General features: G+C 37.3%; 3 protein-coding genes across 5 annotated transcripts; all 3 read right to left on the bottom strand.

Moving 5' to 3' along the window:
- Window positions 1-256: 256 nt before the first annotated feature.
- Window positions 257-9,783, bottom strand: LOC132113575 (atlastin-3-like). Its single transcript, XM_059521408.1, has 14 exons — window positions 9,663-9,783; window positions 8,399-8,628; window positions 8,063-8,197; window positions 7,064-7,168; window positions 6,926-6,976; window positions 5,934-5,990; window positions 5,058-5,150; window positions 4,828-4,966; window positions 2,410-2,537; window positions 2,268-2,324; window positions 2,091-2,162; window positions 1,628-1,819; window positions 1,281-1,520; window positions 257-1,200 (listed from the first exon to the last, which is right to left on the bottom strand). Exons 2-14 carry the CDS (start codon window positions 8,600-8,602, stop codon window positions 1,132-1,134), a joined length of 1,542 nt encoding a protein of 513 aa, XP_059377391.1. The 5' UTR covers window positions 8,603-8,628; window positions 9,663-9,783; the 3' UTR covers window positions 257-1,131.
- Window positions 9,784-12,559: 2,776 nt separating this feature from the next.
- Window positions 12,560-15,898, bottom strand: LOC132113574 (forkhead box protein N2-like). The gene is made up of 4 exons (XM_059521406.1): window positions 15,009-15,898; window positions 14,800-14,921; window positions 14,608-14,658; window positions 12,560-13,441 (listed from the first exon to the last, which is right to left on the bottom strand). The coding sequence occupies exons 1-4, from the start codon at window positions 15,657-15,659 to the stop codon at window positions 13,144-13,146; spliced, it is 1,122 nt and encodes a 373-aa protein (XP_059377389.1). The 5' UTR covers window positions 15,660-15,898; the 3' UTR covers window positions 12,560-13,143.
- A 672-nt stretch (window positions 15,899-16,570) lies between these two features.
- Window positions 16,571-22,221, bottom strand: LOC132113571 (protein YIF1A-like). 3 transcript variants are annotated; one of them, XM_059521403.1, is made up of 9 exons: window positions 22,117-22,221; window positions 21,783-21,821; window positions 21,155-21,396; window positions 18,906-19,010; window positions 18,508-18,586; window positions 17,894-17,951; window positions 17,479-17,634; window positions 17,274-17,367; window positions 16,571-17,191 (listed from the first exon to the last, which is right to left on the bottom strand). In XM_059521403.1, the coding sequence occupies exons 2-9, from the start codon at window positions 21,811-21,813 to the stop codon at window positions 17,033-17,035; spliced, it is 924 nt and encodes a 307-aa protein (XP_059377386.1). In that variant the 5' UTR covers window positions 21,814-21,821; window positions 22,117-22,221; the 3' UTR covers window positions 16,571-17,032. The 3 variants fall into 3 exon arrangements, with proteins under 3 accessions (XP_059377386.1, XP_059377388.1, XP_059377387.1); XM_059521405.1 differs by having other exon boundaries at window positions 21,783-21,818; window positions 22,117-22,193; XM_059521404.1 differs by lacking the exon at window positions 22,117-22,221 and adding an exon at window positions 22,002-22,085.
- Between the last annotated feature and the right edge of the window lie 1,986 nt (window positions 22,222-24,207).

Here is a 24,207-nt window from a genome sequence, read left to right as displayed (position 1 = left end):
CGAGGCCACGGTGCTCACTGAAATGTTTTCTGTTTAAATCAATGCTGACACCTAGTGTACAAACGTTCACTCTTCTCTTCAATTGCATACAAACAAGGCCCTACTGTGTAGGGCATGCTTATAGCTTTATTTTTTAGAGATATATAAAGTGTATGTATGTACTATTTCACCACCACATCATACATGAAATATGAGGAATGCCTTAAAAAAATACAATGGAAAGTCATAAGATGCAACAGTGCTCAAACCACTCAAATAACAGAATCAAATCAGGAATTTACTAATATAATATGCAAATATGAACCTGATTACAGAATAGTACACAATGACTGAGCTTTCCTCAAAACACTTGAATTATTGGTATTAGCTTTTCTATAAATACTCAAACTTTCAGTCCAACGTAACGAGTTTCAGGATGGTTTTCAACAACATGCCAGCAGTTAAGAAATGAACAGAACCAGTCCAGCACTTAAGAACATTGAGCTGGAAAAATATATGTTTGAAACCCCGATTACAAAACCCAATACAAGTGAAACAGCTTACTGATAGAAATTCCCATGTAAATCATACATGGATGTATACAAGATAGAAAGATGGAATGCATAGAAGGCCACATATTGGTACAAAGATCATAGAATAAAGCTCTTGCAAAGGTCACGTAATACAACACAGTTACACTTTTAATACTAAACATCTCAAGCCTTAATGAAGTAAGGGCAGTTCATGTGCAAAGGTATTCCTGGCTAAAGAGAACAAACAGATAACATGTCTACAGAGTGCAATAAAAGTGCAATCTAAGAGCTACACGACCCTGACCTGCTATGGAGGATGTGTCTTTGGCTGTACTAGAGTTAACAACTGTAAACTTATCAATGCAGCTCTATGGAGAGTTTAGCCCTTGTGTTAAATACATACCTGTCTCTGAAATACCAGCTGCTTGGCTTGTGATATTTGGTCTTATTTTCATATTTGTGTTTATAAAAAAAAAAATAGCTTTAAGATATTCTTACAAAATCAGTCAACCTGAATTAGAAGTGCTATGTATGAAGATGTGCATTATTTGGTAACGTATTATAGGTTGCGTCCGTGCAGTTTTCATCTTGTTCTGGCATTTTCGTTAAGACTGAGAAGCTATCGGGTCTTCTTCTGTTGTGCAGCCACCCGACTCTGGCTTCTTGTCTTGTTTAACACATCTGTGGCCTGAAAAAAAAAAAAAAAACTTTTTTTATCTTTATTTAAAACAATATATATTCATATATTTATTGAAATAATGTTTCTACCTGCTCTAGTATTACTCCAGCAGCCTGGTCTATGGCGGTGCCTACTTCTCTGTACTGGCCAGAGTACCGGATAAAGGCCCAGGTCAGCATAGCAATCATGGCCAGACCAACTACACAGTCACATGCAAAGGAAATAGTTTCTAGGCCAATGAAGAACAAAATTCCTGACAGCACATACAGGAAGCAGACCACGACAAACAACACTGCAGGTGTCCGGAAAGCACTAAAAAGATTCTTGGACTGAAAAGACAGCAAGAGTACAAAAAAAAAAAATTAAAAACCCGCGGAGTTTTTACATTTTTTCACACGTTCGTTTTATCGATTCTATCGATTCACATTACTGTTACCTCGTTGTGTTTGCTAAAGGACTCCCACATCTCTTTTAGCTCTGCTTCCAACTGTTCCTGGTAACGGTTACAGAAGTCCCGGCCGCCCATCTTCTTCGTGCTGGAGAAGAGATGAAGGGCCTCCTGCAGGATAAACCGGTGCTTCTCCTCCAGCGAGTCAGGAGCCACATAAGGAAGATCTCCACCACACACCTAGCAGTGAGGGGGAATGTGTGAAAAAGAAATAAAAAGCAAATAATATAAAAGTTTATATGGATTTTAGGTTTGGCAACCACATGCCAATGCAAATGTAAAAAGCTTGCACAGAATGTGTATTAGTGACAATGTTGTGTCTCTCTCTTTTTTTTTTTTATAACAAATTATTACTAATGCCTAAGTTTCATTCAGCAACTAGATTTTTTACCTGTACTTCTTATTGTACAAATGAGTGTGTAACACATTCCATGTAAGGTAACATACTGACCTTCTCCATATTTTTGTAGTAATGGTCTTTAGCTGATGCCACAGCCGCAAGGTTATTGGCCTCTGCTGTAGCCTGAATGAGTCAAAACATTAATTCAACAACATGACATCTAGTGACAGGTCACAAATTAATACCTCAGTATTAATCAGTAATATATCAGTAAATCTGCATTGTTACCTCTAGCATGGATTTGGGGTGTGGAAGGTCTTCTCCCTGATATATCTTAATATATGCCTGAAAGATTGGTGAAAAAAAGGTTTTTAAAATGCTGCTCAACAAAACAGAAATCAAGATGATCATAAGCCATGCGTGAGCTCACCTTGAAGTACTCCAGCAGGCCCCTGCAGGTCACCTTATTCCCATTGATCTCTTTTACAGCCAGCTCGTCAGTCTTCAACAGATTGGGAATGAGTTCACGCAACTGCTCCTTGAACTCTGGAGCCACATCTGAGAGAGGCACGAGTGATTGTTAGAGAGTTAGAACATGTTAACACAACAAATAACAAGAATGGCTGCAAAATGAAAATGAAACCCACAATGAGGGATGCAAAGAGTAAGCGGAGAATTGACAAATATACACTACTGTACTATGATTTGGGGTCATTTTTATTCAGCATGGATGCATTAAATTGATCAACAGTGACAAACTACATTTCAAATATTACAAAAGATTTCCATTTCAAATAAAGTCTGTTCTTTTGGATGTACAGTTGTGGCCAAAAGTTTTGAGAATTACATAAATATTGGAAATTGGAAAAGTTGCTGCTTGAGTTTTTATAATAGCAATTTGCATACAGTATACTCCAGAATGTTATGAAGAGTGATCAGATGAATTGCATAGTCCTTCTTTGCCATGAAAATTAACTTAATCCCAAAAAAACCTTTCCACTGCATTTCATTGCTGTCATTAAAGGACCTGCTGAGATCATTTCAGTAATCGTCTTGTTAACTCAGGTGAGAGTGTTGACGAGCACAAGGCTGGAGATCATTATGTCAGGCTGATTGGGTTAGAATGGCAGACTTGACATGTTAAAAGGAGGGTTATGCTTGAAATCATTGTTCTTCCATTGTTAACCATGGTGACCTGCAAAGAAACGCGTGCAGCCATCATTGCGTTGCATAAAAATGGCTTCACAGGCAAGAATATTGTGGCTACTGAGATTGCACCTAAATCAACAATTTATAGGATCATCAAGAACTTCAAGGAAAGAGGTTCAATTCTTGTAAAGAAGGCTTCAGGGCATCCAAGAAAGTCCAGCAAGCGCCAGGATCGTCTCCTAAAGAGGATTCAGCTGCGGGATCGGAGTGCCAACAGTGCAGAGCTTGCTCAGGAATGGCAGCAGGCAGGTGTGAGCGCATCTGCACGCACAGTGAGGCCAAGACTTTTGGAAGATGGCCTGGTGTCAAGAAGGGCAGCAAAGAAGCCACTTCTCTCCAAAAAAAACATCAGGGACAGATTGATCTTCTGCAGAAAGTATAGTGAATGGACTGCTGAGGACTGGGGCAAAGTCATATTCTTCGATGAAGCCCCTTTCTGATTGTTTGGGGCATCTGGAAAAAGGCTTGTCCGGGGAAGAAAAGGTGAGCGCTACCATCAGTCCTGTGTCATGCCAACAGTAAAGCATCCTGACATCATTCATGTGTGAGGTTGCTTCTCATCCAAGGGAGTGGGCTCACTCACAATTCTGCCCAAAAACACAGCCATGAATAAAGAATGGTACCAAAACACCCTCCAACAGCAACTTCTTCCAACAATCCAACAACAGTTTGGTGAAGAACAATGCATTTTCCAGCATGATGGAGCACCGTGCCATAAGGCAAAAGTGATAACTAAGTGGCTCGGGGACCAGAATGTTGAAATTTTGGGTCCATGGCCTGGATCTCCCCAGATCTTAATCCCATTGAGAACTTGTGGTCAATCCTCAAGAGGCGGGTGGACAAACAAAAACACACTAATTCTGACAAACTCCAAGAAGTGATTATGAAAGAATGGGTTGCTATCAGTCAGGATTTGGCCCAGAAGTTGATTGAGAGCATGCCCAGTCGAATTGCAGAGGTCCTGAAAAAGAAGGGCCAACACTGCAAATACTGACTCTTTGCATAAATTTCATGTAATTGTTGATAAAAGCCTTTGAAACGTATGAAGCGCTTGTAATAATATTTCAGTACATCACAGAAACAACTGAAACAAAGATCTAAAAGCAGTTTAGCAGCAAACTTTTTGAAAACTAATATTTATGTAATTCTCAAAACGTTTGGCCACGACTGTATAATGGTTTCCATAAAAATATTAAGCAGCACAACTGTTTTCAACTGTGATAAGAAATGTTTCTTGAGCACCAAATGAGCATATTAGAATAATTTCATAAGGAAATCACAGGAATAAATTACATCTCAGAATATATAAGATAGAAAGCAGTTCTTTTAAATTGAAATATTTTATGATATTACAATTTTTTACTATATTTTCATCAAATAAATACAGCCTTGGTGAGCATACAGTAAAAGGCTTCTTCCAATACATTAAAAACATCTTACCAACCCCAAATTTCCAGTCGTGCATGTAATTTTTGAATGAATGTGTACCAGCAGAATTAGGGATGGGCCCTTTGATCAAAATGCTTTTTGAAGTGAAATAAAAAAAAAAGATGAATCTTTTCTGGCACTATTAAATGGTCTGGTATTTGTGCCCATCCCTAAGTAATAGGTGTATAAAAAGATGAATGAAGTCTAATACCACACAGCTGTCCCGAGAAAGCAGGGCTTGTTGCCACCTTCAGGCCAGGGTGCGGTAAGAGAAAACAGGAAATGGAGGTGAAACAGGAGTGAATGTGCTCTCTCACTGTCTGAAGCTCCTCATGCTGAGTCTGCTTCACCTGAGCACCGCCATACAAAAGAGATATCACTACAGACAAAAGCACAAACGACTGAACATACCAAACATGAGAATCATTCTTAGTCACATACTCGCAGACGTTTGTCCAAGAAATCACTTCCTCCCTTAAACCCGTATTTGTACTCGTAGGGGAAACTCCAGTCTCTGACCAGGAACATAAGTGACTGCAGGAGAGAAAGGGTTGAACCCACATAAAGGAAATATGAAGGCATAAACATTTTCTTCAACACACATGCACTCTGATATCTAACGGTTTCGGGTTATATGTAAAAATCGTTCCTGAGCTCTCAGACAATGTTGTCTGTTCTTATTGGTACAGATTTATATACAATGGCTTTTCTTGCAAAATCGCTAGTCTGACAGCCGCTGTCGCCTTTGGCTTGCTTGGTTGGGGACACTTGACTAAATGCACCTGTCCTACACTATTGGAGGAGAGCTGAACCGGATGATGACATGACTGAATAATTAATGAACTGATTTTAGCTGGAAAAGTGACTCTTTGTTAATGTACTGTTTTGACACTGTAAAGCTGCTTTGACACGATCAGTATTGTATAAAGTGCTATATAAATAAAGGTGACTTGACTTAAATCACTGAAGCACATGATCCGAACCGTGAGTTGTGTGAAAAATACAATAACAGAAGTTTTTGATCATGCTGATTTGTCCGCAGTGAAGTTCAGTTGACATCTTTTTTATTCGGCTAGTAAAATTCATTTTGGGCTAACAAAATTAGAAGAATTTGAAGAATCTGATGGTGACATGGTGTCACCATATTTGTTTTTTAGGTCCTCAGGTTATCGTGCTCGTGAAGTTAAATGAATGGCAAGTAAACACCACAAATTTGAAATACAAATTTAAGCACAGTGGGCACGTGCCACTACAGGTACTAACATTTAAACGAACAGAGGAGACTACAATATCAGTATCAGCAAGGTGTGTTCATACCTGAAAAGGCTTTAGAAAGATTTCATCCATTGCCAGTCGGCCATACTCCGTAAACAGCTACACACACAAACAAAAGACAGAAGTCATTAAAAGGTCTAAAATGAATAAAACCACATTATTAAAAAAAATGCATAATTGTGGGATACTGTACAGTCTAAAAACAGAGCTGCATCAATAAAAATACCTTGCTGTACACAATGCTTTCGTAAAGCTTTGAGCTTTTCTTTTTGAAGAAAATGACATTTTCTATATGTACAAGTCACTACAAAAATTAATCTGATCAGATTCTAATTATACAGGCCTGCCTAACTAGTTAGACAACTCACTGACTAGTCAAGTATGAAAATATGCAAATAAAAAAATGGGGCAGTAAGATTTTTTTTAATATATATATTTGAAAGAAATGAATACTGTTGTTCAGCAAGAATGCATTTAAGTGATCAGTGACTGACAATAAATGTATTTATAATGATACACGGTATATAAAGATTTCCATTCCAAATTAATGCCACTCTTTTGAACCTTCTATTCATTAAAGAATCCTGAAAATAATATATCAATGTTTCCACAAAAATATTAAGCAGCATAACCATTTTGATTATAATAATAAAAATGGAAAGTACCAAATCAGTATTTTAGAATGATTTCTGAAGGATCATGTGATACTGAAGACTTCAGTAATGATGCTGAAAATTCAGCTTTGCATCACAGAAATCAAATTTCAAATTACATTTTTTAAGTATATTAAAATACTGTGACTGTAATAATATTTCACAATATTACTGACCCAAACGTGTGAACATTAGGGTACATTTACATCAGAATATTTTAAGCAAGATAACTGCATTTTATAATTTTTTTCAAATCAAATTACGTTTAACCCAATAATTTACCTGTGATAATTTTTCCAGATCAAAACTGCAGGACAATCTCAAGATAAGTCAGTTCAGCTTGAGACTGCTGTATTCTTGGCTAGCTGTGATCTGACTAACCTGAAGTTGCTGTAGATCATCTTCCTGAATATTCTGTGACAGGTTATAAATCTACAAAAAATATATAGGAATTATGATACATTTCCAGTGTCCTTTCAACAAATTTCTGGCAAAATTGTTGAGATGCATTATAGAAACCTGGATAGAACTGGTCATGGTGCTGAGGGCAAAGATAGTGGCGCAATCTTTCACAGTGGACTGAGAATCAAACGCTCCTTGCGTGTCCATTAAAAGCACCGCAACCTACAGAGAAACACATAACACACTTTTTAGTACAATGGTTCTCCAGTCTCAAGAGAGAAAGTAGTCTCGAGCTCAGACGTCATGCCCACGGACTGTTGACTGAATGACTGATGCATATGGCACACAAAACTGGAAACACTTCAGGAGCTTCGAAGGCGTCATCGTATTTTTGCATTATACAGGATTTCCTCTGAGATGTGTGTGTCGCGTTCTTTAACACTAACGCCAAACTCCCTCATGTTAGAAGAATCCCGTCGTATTTACAACTGTGATAATGAGCACTTATCAGGATCAACTAAAAGCTGGATTTTTAAAAGTATGTAAAAAAGTTCACGGCACAGAATCTTTAAAAATAAACATGACGCGGCACACCAATCATGATTGGTTGCTTTATCGGTCATTCATATGTCCTCTTGGGCGGTCCTTGCCATTTAAAGTGGCCAAGGTTCCCAGACCGTCTGCTGTCAGTCTGAAGATCTGGCTATGCCAGACTAGAGAGAAAGTGACCGGAAGTGACAGAAATGATTCAGGAATCTGAAAAAGTGATTTGATGGTTTCTTTAAACACATTACGCCAGAATCACAGATGACAAAATCTTGACAGGAAGTGATAGAATTTCACCACAAACATATTATGAATCTGAAACCAGGGCTTGTGCAAGTGCAGACTGCTTACTGGAAAAGAACCACCAGATAAGATATCAGACAGTAAAGTTCATAATGCAGCTGTCATAATACATTTCTTGGGAACTGAAACTGGCTAATAATAATCATTTAGGTCTTCATTCATTATTAAAAGAATGCAATTGTTCAAAAACCATAAAAAAGTGGAAGTGAAACCATTAACCAGTTTTGAATACGAAGAGTGAGCTGCCTGCTGATGGGTGCTTGTTACCTCACTTCCATCTGTCTTCTGCACAATGAAAACATCACTCCATAGCTGGATGCCAGTGGTCTCTGGCTCTGAGCCTCCTCTCCAGGAGAATCCCGTCAGGGGCTCATTCTCCTGCCCAAGCCAGTCCTGATCATGCTGAAGAGGACAAAATAACAAGAGGTGAATGTATAGCATGTATAAATATGCCTGGTTTCCTGCTCAAGAAAAGCGTACCACCAGGAAGCCAGTTATATATTAGAAAGTATCATCTTAAAACGGAGTAAATTTTGCATTCATATAAAATTATGTGCTGCATTACACGATCTGAATATTAAATGTATTTTTTTCCCTTCTTACCTTTCTATACATGTAGCGGAGCATGAAATCCAAAAGGAAACTTTTCCCTTTTCTGAAAGCACCGGCGACAGACACGACCACCACATCCTTATCTCGAACCTCAGACTCCAACAGAATTCGACTGAGTGCTTCTGTATCCAGGTCAAAGGAGTGATCCTCCTTGTTGACTGTCACGATCTGAACCGGTCCAGGATCGCCCCTCATGCTCTGTCCTTTATCACACGCTCACTGGGCGAAAATAAAAATGTTTCAGCTTATTGGCTGCATTAAAAGAAGGACACGCATTCATATTCGAGTGCATGTGACAGTTAGTTTTGACCTTTACATCTAGCTATCAGTATCGGCTTGGAAATATCAAAGACATTGTGTTAAATCACATTTCTGGGAGGCATTATTGAGACAGTACTGGCCCTGTTGGCCAGCAGGACAGGGTTTGTTGGGAAATTGCGATGTGGCAAGTCAGTTAAAAGGTTCAAGCATGCTCTTTTCTATTCAGATTCGCTGGATTGAATGTGACTCATTGTTTCAGTCATTTGGACTGTTTTCACTCGTGGGCAAATGAGTACAATCAACACTGCTGTGGAAACATTTAAAGAAACAAAACTGAAGAGATCTGCATATGGTGGAAGGGTTTGTACAAAAATATGTACAAGTGAAACAACACATTCTGAGGAATAAAATAAACAGGTGGAACCAATCAAAAATCATGTGGAACAGACAAACCTGCTGAAAAATGTAAGGAATCCCTGGCTGTTTCTTATATGTAATAATTACAGACACTTGCAGTAACGTTACTGCATGCTTTTGCACGTAGTAAGTTAATTAGAAACGTGGCAGTTGCCACTAAGAAACTTCTGTCAAATATTATAAAAGAACATATAAACTTGACTTGTCTACTATTAAAAGCATTCAGATTGTGTTCGGGTCTCAATTATAGTAAATATTAATGAGTAAATATGAAACATCAGTGCTCTCCTTGTTGGCCGAGTTCCAGATCCTTTATGTAATATTTTCCATATATGAAGCAGAAGTTGTTTGTTTGGTGAGATCTTAACCGATGCATGTATAGATTACAATATAAAATGAAACTTGCTGATATTAAACTAGCTAGTTACTATCGCCTCGTCCCAGCATTGATTAGTTTTAATCAAACCGAGAACATATTTTGAGACACGGGCGACACAGCCAAAGTAAGCCATCTTAAAAATGTCTTGAGTTGGTTTAGACGTTACCGACTTTAAAAGCAACCAATCATTTCCAGTACCTTTTCCTTCGTTGTTCACTGCAAAGCGTCCACTGGCTCCGTTTAAGATTATGCTCGTTTCAGTTTTAATAAACACAACTTTGTCCGTCAAAAAGCGTTCCACCGCGCGTGTTACTGGGAAATGTAGTTTTATGGGCAACGAATTCAAATATACTCGAACTCGTCAGTAGACCACAAAAACTACAACATCCAAGAGAACCCAGAGCAGACTGGTATGACAAGCGGGTTTTGTTTTTATGGTCCAATCAGAGGACGTAAATATATTATTGAGCTTATTGATTTATAAGCGTGAAACAATATTTTAATCCTCAGTTTTAATATAAATTAAATACCACCTATATGATTACATTGTGCGCATATTTACACGTTTTTACTTGGTAGGCTAATGTACTTAAAAACGTTAGCTCATTTCAACATGGAAATAGTACAAGCAATACTAACCCTATTTGCTTCCTTTCATATGTATGTTTTTGGCAATTGTTAAATTAACTCAAATGGTCCGTTAGGTAAGGTTGAGTACAATACTAATACATTTATAAAGATCACATAAATAGAAGGTTTACCCACCCATACTACATCCTTTTAGTGATCCTGTTCAGGTTGTCATTTTCATAAATGAAGCCATTAAGACATTAACAGTGTTGGGAAGGTTACTTTGGAAATGTAATAGGTTACAGATTACAAGTTACCCTATTTAAAATGTAATAGTAGTGTAACTTTTTTAATTACTTTAATAAAGTAATGTAACTAATTACTTTTGAGTACATTTTGATTACTTTTATACATTTCTAATGAATGTTAATTTGCAACTGTTAATCATCTTCAACCATTTTACACCATGCAGGTTTAACCTTAAAGTAGTGCTCAATACTGTCAGACTTTCACCATCCTTCATCACTTGAATTAAGATGATCACATTTGAATACATCCACCACACAATCAGACTTTAGTACTGCCTTTTACTTAGAGATTGATCTGAAGTTCAAAGCAGATTTAAAATCAAAAGAAATAGTTTATAGATACTGTTTTTGAAACCAAATCTTTGCATAACTACAGGCATCTAACTGCATCTAACAATGGTTTGGGGAAAAATAGTTAATAAAAAAATAAAAGCATATACATCAACTCAAATACGGTTATCTAATAAGCATGTGTCCTATTTTGTGTACTAAACTCCTGAAACATTGGTGTCTTTTTGAAACACTGCTGTCTCTTTGTATATGATATGATGATAGTTTCTCAAAATAAGTAAAAAATGCTCATGAAGTGACTGTTCTAGAGATTAATTTCCATGAGGGGCGGACTGGGAAAAAAATAGGCTGGGAAATCTCACACTCATACACCCACAACCCATTCTGAAACATGGACAACCCTATTTTTTTTTTTGGACCTGACATCAAAAAGATTTGAATCCTTAGGTTGGGGGACTTGCAACGTAATTAAGAGTTCTCTCCTGAACTGCACATTCACTTCCATTATCCAACCATCTCTCTCATGACTTTAATACTGAAGATTTTTATTTGACTTTTACCATGTTTTGTAAGTGCAATTTTGTTTTTTTGGCAAATGAATTACCACTTGTATTTATTTTTACTACAAATTCCATAGTTAAACCACGGTTAGTGCCATACAATAGGCTATATTAATTTTCCTAAGGGTTGTGTTTTTGTATCCACTAGCTCCCCCTAAACCTATGATAAAATATGATGATTTGTCTGCTAACTTACTACTGTAACATTACAAAAGATAATAATGACGTTGTTTATACAGTATTTTGAGTGATTGCGAGCAATGTGCTGCTGCTTGACTAAGTAAACAAAGACAAAACTACATTAGCATCTTTACAGATGAAACTGACCTGCACCTGAAACCCTGAACAGAAGTGTCGCTTCTCTGCTCCAGCTGTGCGCTTACACAGTTCACTCCGGTCTCTCTCTCGCATTGATTACTCGGAGTCTGATCCAAACCGTTCGGCGGAGGCGCGGAGAGCGCGCGAGGCGCGAGCCCAACCATTGCCAGTCACGACTAACCGATTCATGATTTATTAGAAATTTAATTATCGAATGGCGGATTCAGAAATAATCGCTTTAGTATATTCGGCCTGCAATTATACAATAACAATATTAAAGTAGAAGGCCAAATCGTCTGCCAGGCCACCGGGAATAGTCCCGGTTCTCCCGATGTCCAGTCAGCGCCTGATTTCCACAGACACGCAGAACGTGCAGGATTCATATTCAGTCTTTTTGCGGCTTAATATTCACAGACATCAGTCTATATCGGGTTTTGATTCAAGTGTACTGACCTACTTTTGATTTATTCGTCCAAAATGTGGCATATTGCGTCCGCGTTATAGGCTGAATTCCATTTTTATGACTCGATTCTACGAATGTGTTTTCCGCGTCTCGGAGATTATGGGCCATATGTCTTAGTGCAATTTGGGAAAGTATAAGCTGTATGTGGATGTGTGTAAATATTCAAAATGTAATCCTCTTTGTAATCGTTACAATTTTCATAAGTAACTGTAATTTAATTACTCATTTTTTCTTAGTAACTGTAATACTGTTACATTTATTTTGTAATTAAATTACGTAACGCCGTTACATGTAACTAGTTACTCCCCAACACTGGACATTAATAAGTTTACAGTTCCATTCCCCAATGTCTTCTAGTTAAATCTGCAATCTACTAAGTGCTTGCTAATTATTAAAGGTTAAAAATATGTGATCTCACAGGTTAAATCAGTCAATTATTTCATTATAACATTTTAGTACTTTATTGCTACATGAGTTACACATTAAGAGGATGGGGTCAGAATGTTATTTAGCATCAACCGGTTAAAACATACTAAACTAAAAAAATAAAATAAACATCAATAAAGCAAATATAACATCAAATATGACATGCATCTTACTACTCAGAAAACTAATAGCTACATAATGCTGTAGCATGACAATAATCAACAAGAAATCAGGATTAGATATTAATCTTTCTATCTTCCCAATTTAACAGCTGGCAGTTTATATCAGTAATACTTGAACATGTTCATAATTTCATATTGTAAACCTAAAATAAAAATCACATCAGAACTTTATCCCTCTGATCTGAAAGTAAAAACACAACAAATCTTAAGAGTAATCTTAATGGAAGGGACTTAAAAATGGTATGGACGTGCATTAAATATTAGATTTCAACCATGTCAATAAACAATAAATATTTTGTTCTTTATGAAAGCATTCTGCAGATACTTTATTACCTATTATAAACTAATACCAAGGATACCCTCACAGTGCTGTTGTCAGTCCCTGCAAATGTCTTTTCAAATCACTAGATTATTTGGAATTGCTTATGTTGCACCTTTCATGAAAGTAAGTAAAGTTCAGGCAGTTATAAAGTGCCAATAGTACATCAAGCCTAGAGTTCTCACAGTGGCCCCATCTCCCTATTAACCCTCCTTGCTTGTACACAGCACACAGGCAAGCTGTCAGTGATTGCCTCCCGCGAGGTCAAGCAGTGATCCGGCAGCCTCCTGAGCCTCTGCATCAAGCTGCAGTATCTCAACCGACTCCAGGTCCAGCTCACTGTCTCCTGGAAGAACCAGGTACTGATACTGCTGATACTGGTAATAGTGTAACTCAATGTAACCACTGTCTGCCAATGGATCTTTCTCCAAATCCTCGCCGGCAACCTCTGTCAGTTCCAAAGACTCCATGGGGACCAGCTCCTCGTGATCTGGTGTCAAAGAGCACGGTAGGTTTGAAGACAGAAAATCTAGATCTGAAGTACAGTGAAAAAGTACAGTTAATGTGATGGAATTTAGAGGAGTGTACCATAACCTAAGTGTAAGAACGAGTCTGAATTTTGTTTGTCACTCTCTGGGACACTCTTCTGTTTGTAACTCATAGCTGCACATTTTCTTTCATTCACAGAAACACTAACAATTCCCAGTTTCTGTACTACTGTATTATTACTAATTAGTTAATACTGTATGGTGATAAATCTTTGCAAATCAAGAGAGAAAACCATCTGTTATGTGAGACTTCTTTACTTAAGTGACCCTGTAGTAAAACAGCCTGGCCATTCTTTTCAACGTGGCTATAGGTTGCTAGAGTAATGTTTGACTGTTACTAAGACAACAGATCCCAAACATACAGTGTCTGGAAACAGTAGATAAAGGATAGCAAACAAAAAAGTGCATGCAAGAGAAGCACCATATCACACACTATCATTTAAAAGATTGTGGTCTTTATGAATTAATACTGTCATTCACCAAGGACACAAATTGATTAAAGGTGACGTTAAAGACATTTATAATGATATGATAAATGATATGACAATAAAATGATAAACTTTCTCCTCATCAAAGAATCCTAATAAAATGCATCACACCAGAACAACTATTTTCAACATTGATAATGTTTCTTAAGCAGCAAATCTGCATATTAGAATGATTTCTGAAGGATCATGTGACACTGAAGACTAGAGTAATTAATCTGAAAACTCAGCTTTGCATCACAGGAATAAATGATTTTTTTTATATATATTAAAATGGAAAATAGTTCTATTAAGCTGTAATAAAATTTCACAACATTACTGTTTTGTCTGTACATTTAATCAAATAAACTTACCTTTGATGAGCATAAACTACTTTTGAATAGTAGTGTATATACTTCAACAATGTTTTTTTTTTAAACATTAGGAAAAATTGTTAGCCTGAATGCCATGTAAGTCGATTTGGATAAAAGCGTCTACTATATGCATAAATCTACTAAATGCATAAATTTAAACATGGATTAACATGTCTGTTTCATGCTGCTAGATTTAGTATTTATTTATAAATGTACAGGATTTCTAGTATTCCAGGTGTTTTAGTCTGTTGTGTTTTATGTGTAATTGATTGTTTGTTGGTATGATGAGATGAGACCAGGAGAGAGAGGAAAAAAAAAAAAAAAAAAAGCTCTCACCCAAGGTGTTCTGCCCATCATCAGTCGCCTCCAACCTGTTCAGAGGTCAGATATGCATGTGTCAGTATCACAATGAAAGAGTAATTTGTTCCTCTGACGTTGTGCATGATACATCAGATAATTCAATATTAAGCCTTAAGAATGTGGTGTGTCATAAGAAAGCAAATAAGACTCACAAAACACGCTTGTTCAGCAAGCTACTGTTGGTACGATGACAATAATGTGTTTTTCTGAGAACTTCCAGAAGAGCTGGCCGATGTTCAGGACAAACACGCCATAATGAGCCCTTTCCGACAGACTGCAAAACAAAGCAGGTATATTTCATCAAACAACTAATCAATATAGACTAAGAGATCAGAAAGTTCTGACTGGAAGTCTGACGCACTTGACTCTTGTCTCTATGTATTCGTTGGAAGCTCTTGCTCAAGGAAAGGTTGTGTCGGACGGAATTCCTCCATCCACCGGGAGCCTCTTTATAATAGGGGAAGTTGTCGACAATCCACTGATAAATACTTTTCACAGGGAGCCTCTTCTCGGGAGAATCTTCTATTGCCATAAAGATGAGACTGCTGAAAGAGTATGGGGGCTTGGCAGGGGAGGAAAGCAGCTGTTGGACAGGAATCAAGTCTAATGTCTGGGGCAGTGTGGTGATTTTGGGCAGTGGCTGCAGGGGTAACAGGTTCCCTCTTTGATGCAGCCAGCTGAGGCAGGTCAGGTCATCCTGGTCAGATACTGTGGAGGGTCTGAGGCAGTGTGACCCTCCAGACACCCGAGGGGCTGAGTTTAGACAGGAGGCTGGGGTGGATAGGGTGGAAGGGAGGGACACAAGCTGAACAGCGGCAGGCTGTGGACGAGAGGGGGATCGGGACAGAGCTTCTGAATCACTTTGGGGGGAATGTAGAGGAGAATGGGGTGGCAGTGCTTGTGTGTATTTCTCCATCTGTCTCCCAGCAGCAAGATGCCGGATCCACACATTCACCCGTTGAACTGCAGAAACAAAGAGTAATATTAATGCATTGTGCATATGTACACACATTCAAACATGTCCTATAAAATGATAAAAAATAATAATAATAAGCACACAGAGAAGCCGTTTTCATAAATAAACAAATAGTACTTAAACCCAGGAAGGAGGCTATAAAAGTCAGTAACATTCCATAGAAGGGTCATTTATTTATTCAATACTGCCTGCACAAGCGAGTAAATGATTGAGCAAGGTAATCAACCGAGAAATAACACACCTTTCAAGTGGCGCTAAACAAACTTTTTAGAGAATTAAAATAAATAAATGAGTAAGTAAGTACGTATATATATATATATATATATATATATATATATATATATATATAATAAAAATCAATTATTCTATCACGACAGACACAGAAGGCCAAGCCACATGGTCTATACACCTCAGAAAATGGCTCAAGACTTAAGTTACGTTAAGAATAATTGCCCAAGCGTTCATGCTCGCGTGAAGCCTTTATGTCAAGACAAAGGAGCAAAAGAAGAACGAAAAACTCACCTAAATAAGTAGAGATGAATTTAAAGCATCCAATTTCCGAGTCGGTTCTGTTGTAAGTTTTAAAGTTTCTCAGTGTTCTGAAAAAGAAACGGTTATGTCTCGCACTTTTCCGTTCTGTCTGCGTTCTTTTCTTTCCCGTTTCCTTGGAAACCAGAAGGACGCTTTGCAGCCGGCACGCGTCTTTAAAGAGACACTCAGCGAAGGCTGGTGGAAATTTTATTTTAGGCCTTAATGTTGGCGGCTGGTACTCATATTTGGTGTAAAAGCTTCTTATACACGCTTGCAGGGTTTTGCCCCAGTGTTTACATCACCTGAACTCATATAACGTCATAACACACGTCTATTGCGCCTAATCGATCACTTCTTTGCTTGTAGGCTCTCTATCAGATATTTTAATTGACAAGATGAGAACATTTTTACACACCTTAAAAGTCTAATTTATGGGATTTATTTTGCTGTAAAGAAGAAAACACAGCTGTTCATGCACAAAAAAGAAGGACACTTGAGTTGATCATGTGTTCACCAATTGCACATCACACAAGAATCACAGCACAGGGCAGATAAATCAGCATGCCTCTTAAAATTAAGTCTGGATTTTGTGACACTAAAGCAGCATGGAGAAGACACAAGAGCAGTCAAACTGTTATTTTCCCATTTTCAACAACAGAAAAACACAGTTCTGTAAAAATATTAAATTATATTTTCAAGGACTAATGTGCAGAAGACAATGCTGATGGAGCCAATGTTGAAGATCAGACCACATAAATCCTTTGTGGATAAAAACACAATCATGGTAATCCACTGTTGTCTCAAACAATGCCAAAAATGAAACCATCCCAGTCCAGCATTGTCATTTTAAAGTTCCTTCATAATTTAAATACTGTCGGTCATCTGACCAAATGAACAGTGAGCCAGTAAATGATGATTGGCTGAAAGACAGCTGATACCAGGGTTATGTACATGCGAATTTGTGGTTTGGCACTTGCTCTTACACCCATGGAGTCTGCTGAGAATGAAGACAGGATCTTCATTTTTAGAGAACGAACCTGAAAAAATGTTTTTTAAGAAATTAATTGGAGAAATGTATTGAAAAAAAACTTGGAAACGTACAAAACTTACGAAACTCACAATAAAAAACATGAGGGCACAAGAAGACCAAGCAAGAGCAACGAAGTAACCATCAGTGCCAAAGACCAGTCCACACAACACTGTGAAAATCATCCTGAGGAAAAAAACAAAACAAAAACTCTTTAATGCAATATAAAACACACGATTCACTTACAAATCTTTCACAGGTGTGTAAAATACATTAGAACATCCAATCGAAACATACCCCACATATTTGTATCCACTGTAAGCAACAAGGTCAAATGTTGAGAGGTCTGTGTGAACTGTGAGCAAGTAAAGACTGAGCAACATGACAAGAACTTCAATGAGGATCCAAACCAGAGCTGTGCTTGCACACAAACCCAGAACCTCTGGACTGAACCTGAACGTGTAGAGAAAACATAAAAATGATTAATCATATAACATGTCTCATTTTCAAAATTGTCAAAAAGATTACTTGAACGTGGCAGTGCTGAAGGTACTGTTATGAATTCCATTTAGTAGGGTCACATCAGGGTTGTTGAACGATAGGCTAGTTAACTAATAGATTATTTATTAAATGTATTTTTATATGAATCCCTCAGGATGTCCAAGCATGTCCATATCAGTGCATTTCTCCAGTAAAACCCACTATAACTCACCGTTTCTGGATTCCTAAAGCCACACCAGCCAGTAAAATGTAGGTGATGAAAGCCATTGCTAGATGAAAACAAAAGAAAAGTTTGATGATCAAGTGCAAACAATGCAACATCTCTATAAATTCACAGATACATGGTTTCTGATTTTACTACATGGCAAACGCATCGTAAGCATAGAACTGTTGCTTATACTTAATGTGCATTCTTGCATTAAATTCTGGTCCTCAAGGGATCAAATAGAGTGTCCTTCAAATATCTGTACCATTAGGATGAGTTATTTTTCAGGTACCTAGTTATAAACATGTTTATAAAATTTAACTTGCTCAGCAAGATTCTCTTCAACGGACGCTCTGCCATGACCTGAAATGTGACATGGCTAACCTGAAAGAAAACACTTGCTGTAGGAGAAGAGAGTTTATGGAAAAGTCCACTACAGTGGCAGTTGTGGCAACAAAAAGGGCATAAAAATTGAGCTTGAGTTTGCATTCACATAATGATTACTTAATGTTGGTTTGAAAACTCTCTAAAACTACTTGAAAGATTTTTAATATTTAATGTTATAAGTACAGCACAACGATTTATCGGGTTGCTCAGAATAAATAATAAAAATGAATTACTGGGTATGTAGAGATCTGGAGCATTGACATCATGGCGTGGTATGAGAGGAGTGTCTCTGTGGTAACGTACTTCCCAGTCCTGATGATATTATAGTATACATTAAAAAAAAAAAGTTTATATTGAACCTGTTCAAAGAAGTGCAAGATACACCTTTTAATTTGACAATAAATTAGGCTTTCTGAATGCACCTGGGTGATGGAAGACAAGGGTGACAATTTATTCATAATAAATTGACAAGATATTAAAACAGTTTAAAATAACTTTTAATGCTATACTTTTTCCATTTTATATCTAAGAATATTTATAATAAAAAATGTCCAATAAAGAAGCAATTCTAATTAAAAATGAGAAAATGTTAACAAACATTCAATTATCTCTTCGGGAGTTAATATTTTACCTGATGTGTGTATGGGAACATGAGAAGCAACAGTTTCTTCATAACATATTTGGTATCAACTGCAAAGAAATACTTCAGCTTGTTTACTGACATGAATCGGTTGATCTGCCAAAGAGATTAAAGGTGAGAGAAAAAGAAAATCAATTAGACAATAAATATTCAGGCTTTACAAAATTTAAAAATCCCTGGTAGCCCTTCGGTCTGACACTCTTCATATATATATATATATATATAAAAATTGGACTCAAAACACAAATATCAAGGAAGGAATTTTAATTCAATATTAACAGGGTGATTTTCTTATTTTAGGAGGTGCACAAATAAAATTAGCACTGTATGAGTGGAGTTTGGCAGTGTCTATTGTACAATAATACACCGTAAAATTACATGATTTGCAGTTCAGGTACAGGTTTTCACAAAAACATGAAAATCTTATAAAATGATAAACTTACAAAAAAAACATTTGAAAGAAAAGGAATGAGTCAAATCTATAAATGATTATATTAATTTACATTTAGTCATTTAGTAGACCCTTTTATCCAAAGTGACTTACAAATGAGGACAGTGGAAGCAACCAAAACCAACAAGAGAGCAATGATATATAAGTGCTATACCAAGTCTCAGTTAGCTTAAACGCAGTACATGTAGCAAGGGCTTTTAAATAATATAATAAATAAAAAGAAAACAGATAGAATAGAAAAAGAATAAAGAAAGCTAGTGTTCGAGGTCATTTTTTATAATTGTACAGTCATGGCCAAAAGTTTTGAGAATTACATAAATATTGGAAATTGGAAAAGTTGCTGCTTAAGTTTTTATAATAGCAATTTGCATATACTCTAGAATGTTATGAAGAGTGATCAGATGAATTGCATAGTCCTTCTTTGCCATGAAAATTAACTTAATCCCAAAAAACCTTTCCACTGCATTTCATTGCTGTCATTAAAAGACCTGCTGAGATCATTTCAGTAATCGTCTTGTTAACTCAGGTGAGAGTGTTGACGAGCACAAGGCTGGAGATCATTATGTCAGGCTGATTGGGTTAGAATGGCAGACTTGACATATTAAAAGGAGGGTGATGCTTGAAATCATTGTTCTTCCATTGTTAACCATGGTGACCTGCAAAGAAACGCGTGCAGCCATCATTGCGTTGCATAAAAATGGATTCACAGGCAAGAATATTGTGGCTACTGAGATTGCACCTAAATCAACAATTTATAGGATCATCAAGAACTTCAAGGAAAGAGGTTCAATTCTAGTAAAGAAGGCTTCAGGGCATCCAAGAAAGTCCAGCAAGCGCCAGGATCGTCTCCTAAAGAGGATTCAGCTGCGGGATCGGAGTGCCAACAGTGCAGAGCTTGCTCAGGAATGGCAGCAGGCAGGTGTGAGCGCATCTGCACGCACAGTGAGGCCAAGACTTTTGGAAGATGGCCTGGTGTCAAGAAGGGCAGCAAAGAAGCCACTTCTCTCCAAAAAAAACATCAGGGACAGATTGATCTTCTGCAGAAAGTATAGTGAATGGACTGCTGAGGACTGGGGCAAAGTCATATTCTCCGATGAAGCCCCTTTCCGATTGTTTGGGGCATCTGGAAAAAGGCTTGTCCAGAGAAGAAAAGGTGAGCGCTACCATCAGTCCTGTGTCATGCCAACAGTAAAGCATCCTGACACCATTCATGTGTGAGGTTGCTTCTCATCCAAGGGAGTGGGCTCACTCACAATTCTGCCCAAAAACACAGCCATGAATAAGGAATGGTATGGTACCAAAACACCCTCCAACAGCAACTTCTTCCAACAATCCAACAACAGTTTGGTGAAGAACAATGCATTTTCCAGCACGATGGAGCACCGTGCCATAAGGCAAAAGTGATAACTAAGTGGCTCGGGGACCAGAATGTTGAAATTTTGGATCCATGGCCTGGAAACTCCCCAGATCTTAATCCCATTGAGAACTTGTGGTCAATCCTCAAGAGGCGGGTGGACAAACAAAAAGCGTAGAAAGGTAGTTTTTTTTTTTATAAATGTCACATTTACAGCATGTTTGTTGCGTAAAAACATGGGCCGATTTTGCATTGGTCTGACAAAATCAGCCAAAGGGCTTATAGAAAATGCGAATTAATTTTTTGCCAATAGTTAGTGCTTAGTAATGGTAGAAATATAGAGGTATCCCCAGTAACGGCTGTACACAAAGCAGCACTGCATTTGATTAATAAAATAACATACCAAGTTAACTTAAGTTAAACATGGCATCTCACCTCTTTGTTCACAATATCCTTGCCTTGATTGGCAAGTGATGAGCCATACATCATGGCAGCACTGGCCACTGGATCAGCAAAGAGGCTGCCCGCTCCAGGATCTTGACCTCCTGCCGATGCATCAGCCATATCATATCCCGAACTATAGTAGTTCTGGTTGTTCATGGGTGGGGGCCCCGAACTGGTGTCATCAAAAAGAAGTGGACCCCCGATGGGCGGAGATGCTCTGGCTCTGGGCTTTGCTGCATTGAGAGAGAGAGAGAGAGAGAGAGAGAGAGAGAGAGAGAGATCACGTTTAGAGAATCCTGATATATAATATATTGCTGTTTATCCATCAACAAATCTAGGTTCGTAACACTTTTTTTTCAGTTTCATTCTTCAGCTATGACCTGTGATATTAAAGTAACTAATTAACATGCGATGTGGCAAAGGGTTCACACAGCACGTCATCAAGCGAAGATATTTAATTAGGTAGGTCTAATCAGTTACTTTACAATCTGCAATGTGCTGTAGTGCCAAACTGTTCGTGATGTATTAACTTTAGGGTTTGCTGATTTTAAAGTACAGTATGTTGTTGTCCACGTATCTCAAAGAACAACAATCTTTTGCAAAGTCCTTTCATACGTACTTGCTCGGTATCCATGCTGTTGGAAATCCATCTTCTCTGCTGTTTTGAATTCCAAAAACAATTTGATAAGCTTCACCAACAAAGCAATCTGCAATCCAACCGGTTAAAGTGATCTGATGTCAGCATCAGACCACTAATAATATAACGTTACTAGCTTGCTATGTAGCTAATCTGAAAAATGTCTAACAAAACATGTCAGATTAATTTTAAATGTAGTACCAGAATTATAACAAAAACGCTTATTTTGATGCGGATACAAACGACCGGTACTCACTTATAATTTCAATTTTAAATATTGTTTTCTAAATAAATTCCCGTGTTAGCTTATACTCACAGGTACGCGTGTACAGTCTAATGATATTCCTTCACCCTTACACCCGCCTCACCTGGCTTCTCATTGGCTGATGAGAAATGTGCCTGCGTGGCAGAGATGAAAAACCTCACAATTTCATTGGTTAAAATGACGGTTGCGTAGGCTGAAGTTATTTAATGTTGATTGGCTGTAAGCATGGCAATCAAAACAAAGTGGTGTTGCGTAGTACTAGTAGGCAAACTAAACGAAAATACATAAAACCGTGGCGTTTATTAAGTTTCACTGGTAATTCAAGGAGCATTCATTCCATTTCGGAATTCCCGTAATTACGAGATTCCAACTCATAAAAAGCGTTCAAGTCCTCTTAGAACTCGTAATTACAACTTGTGAAGTGGGAGTTTTCTGAGAGCTACTACTTACCACGTGACCACCTCTGTTTAGGCGTTGATAGCGTTGCCATGGAAAAGCATAATTACGAGCCTCGAGGACGTGAGCAGCTCCTAGTAGAACGTCGAACGTCACTTGCTATCATGACACACACACACACACACACACACACACACACACACACACACACACACACACACACACACACACACACACATATATATATACTTTTACATTTACTGCGAAAAAGACTGCATCAGTGCCACATAAATAAAATCAAATAAATGAGCCACTGTTTTTGTCCAGCCATGAAGTTAAGACACCCCAGCATATTCATTGTAATTTGCCAAACAATTAATTAGATAAATGTATGATCATTTATTGCATTCCTTTGTTAAAATGATGCAGAATTTATTCAATTATATCTATCATGTCACAGTTGTCTATTACTGTAAGAATCATTTAAATAAAAGCATATCGTAATCTGTAATAATTACATATTTTTACACCTAAGTGTGTGAGAAATAATAAGCTGCTATATACTGAAAATTATCTGTTATAGTGCAGAAGTTCTAACATTTTAGTGTAAATGACAGAATAGCAACATTTGGTTGAAAACGTGAAATAACTGGTAGTGGGGAGTGCCATTAATTTCTTAGTGTCCAGAACATCAACATAGCCTACGTAAATTGTTTGCATCAGTACCAAGCCTTGGGTAACAGCACATCCTATCTGGGTAAGATGCACCTTGCCTGCATGTCTAGACTTGAAAAGGGGAGTGTCAACACAGCATTCCATTCTGCTTAGGTCATAATTCACCCCATGATGCACTCATACTCTGGTCACAACCAGATCCAGCCAGAAGAAATCTTATATACAGTACCACAATATAATTTAATAAAAAAAGATAACACCACATTATGAAATAAAAAAAATAATAAAAAAAAATATGGTGGGCTGGGGTCATTAATCAGTCAAAACAGGACAAGGGTAACAGTGACATCATTCCAAAGAAAGTCAATTATTCCTCAAACATGAAATGGGAAAGATATAATTTAGATAAGATATCCACTTCAGCCTTGTGGTTTCATTTTTACAAACATTGTTTTCTCGTCACAGATCATTGTACTGAACATGATCATTGACACTGAGTCATAATGATGCTGAAAAGATGAAGACCTTGAAAAGCGGTGACAAAGAACAGTATCTGCATTTGAACAGTAATAAAAATATTACAAAAAAAGAAACTTCATAAAATAAATAAAAAAAAATAATAAATGTTTTTGTGTTTTTATGTTATTAATTTTGTTTGACTGACCTACAAAATAAACATATTTTACACAAAATTTGCTCTGTAATTCAGCAATTAAATGATGTCAGAGTGACCAGGGTAAGAGCTTGACTAGGTCAAAAATTCCATTAAATGTAATAAAAAAAGACCATAGATGACATTAAAGTTTTGGAATTATGTGTAAAACATAACCTCTAGAGTTTTCTCTTTCATGAGTCACTGTTTTAGTTGTGTTATGAAGTCGAGTCACCCCAGTTTATTATTGTAATATAGACCAAACAATTCACTAGTTACATTTATGATCATTTATGTCCTTCTTTTGTTAAAAAAAAGAAAAGAAAGAAGATGAGTCATGATGCTGAAAAGGAGCAGATCCTGAATAGTGGTGACAAACAAGAGTGACTGTATTTGAACAGTAATAAACACAAGAAAAA

The sequence above is a fragment of the Carassius carassius genome, chromosome 33 (assembly GCF_963082965.1).
Source record: "Carassius carassius chromosome 33, fCarCar2.1, whole genome shotgun sequence".
Classification (NCBI taxonomy): Eukaryota; Metazoa; Chordata; class Actinopteri; order Cypriniformes; family Cyprinidae; genus Carassius; species Carassius carassius.
This window is presented reverse-complemented; position numbering and strand designations above follow the sequence as displayed.

Coding starts and splice junctions, on each gene's coding strand:
- LOC132113571 (XM_059521403.1), bottom strand. CDS start 21,813: ATGGATTTCCAACAGCATGGATACCGAGCAA. Junction 19,011..21,154: donor AGGATATTGTGAACAAAGAG/GTGAGATGCCAT, acceptor TCTCTTTGGCAG/ATCAACCGATTCATGTCAGT. Junction 17,192..17,273: donor GTGCCCTCATGTTTTTTATT/GTGAGTTTCGTA, acceptor ACATTTTTTCAG/GTTCGTTCTCTAAAAATGAA.
- LOC132113574 (XM_059521406.1), bottom strand. CDS start 15,659: ATGTGTGTACATATGCACAATGCATTAATATTACTCTTTGTTTCTGCA. Junction 14,922..15,008: donor TACATAGAGACAAGAGTCAA/GTGCGTCAGACT, acceptor TTTGTTTTGCAG/TCTGTCGGAAAGGGCTCATT. Junction 14,659..14,799: donor TTGCTGAACAAGCGTGTTTT/GTGAGTCTTATT, acceptor ACCTCTGAACAG/GTTGGAGGCGACTGATGATG.
- LOC132113575 (XM_059521408.1), bottom strand. CDS start 8,602: ATGAGGGGCGATCCTGGACCGGTTCAGATCGTGACAGTCAACAAGGAG. Junction 7,169..8,062: donor AGAAGACAGATGGAAGTGAG/GTAACAAGCACC, acceptor GTTTCTCTGTAG/GTTGCGGTGCTTTTAATGGA. Junction 5,991..6,925: donor ATGATCTACAGCAACTTCAG/GTTAGTCAGATC, acceptor TTGTGTGTGTAG/CTGTTTACGGAGTATGGCCG.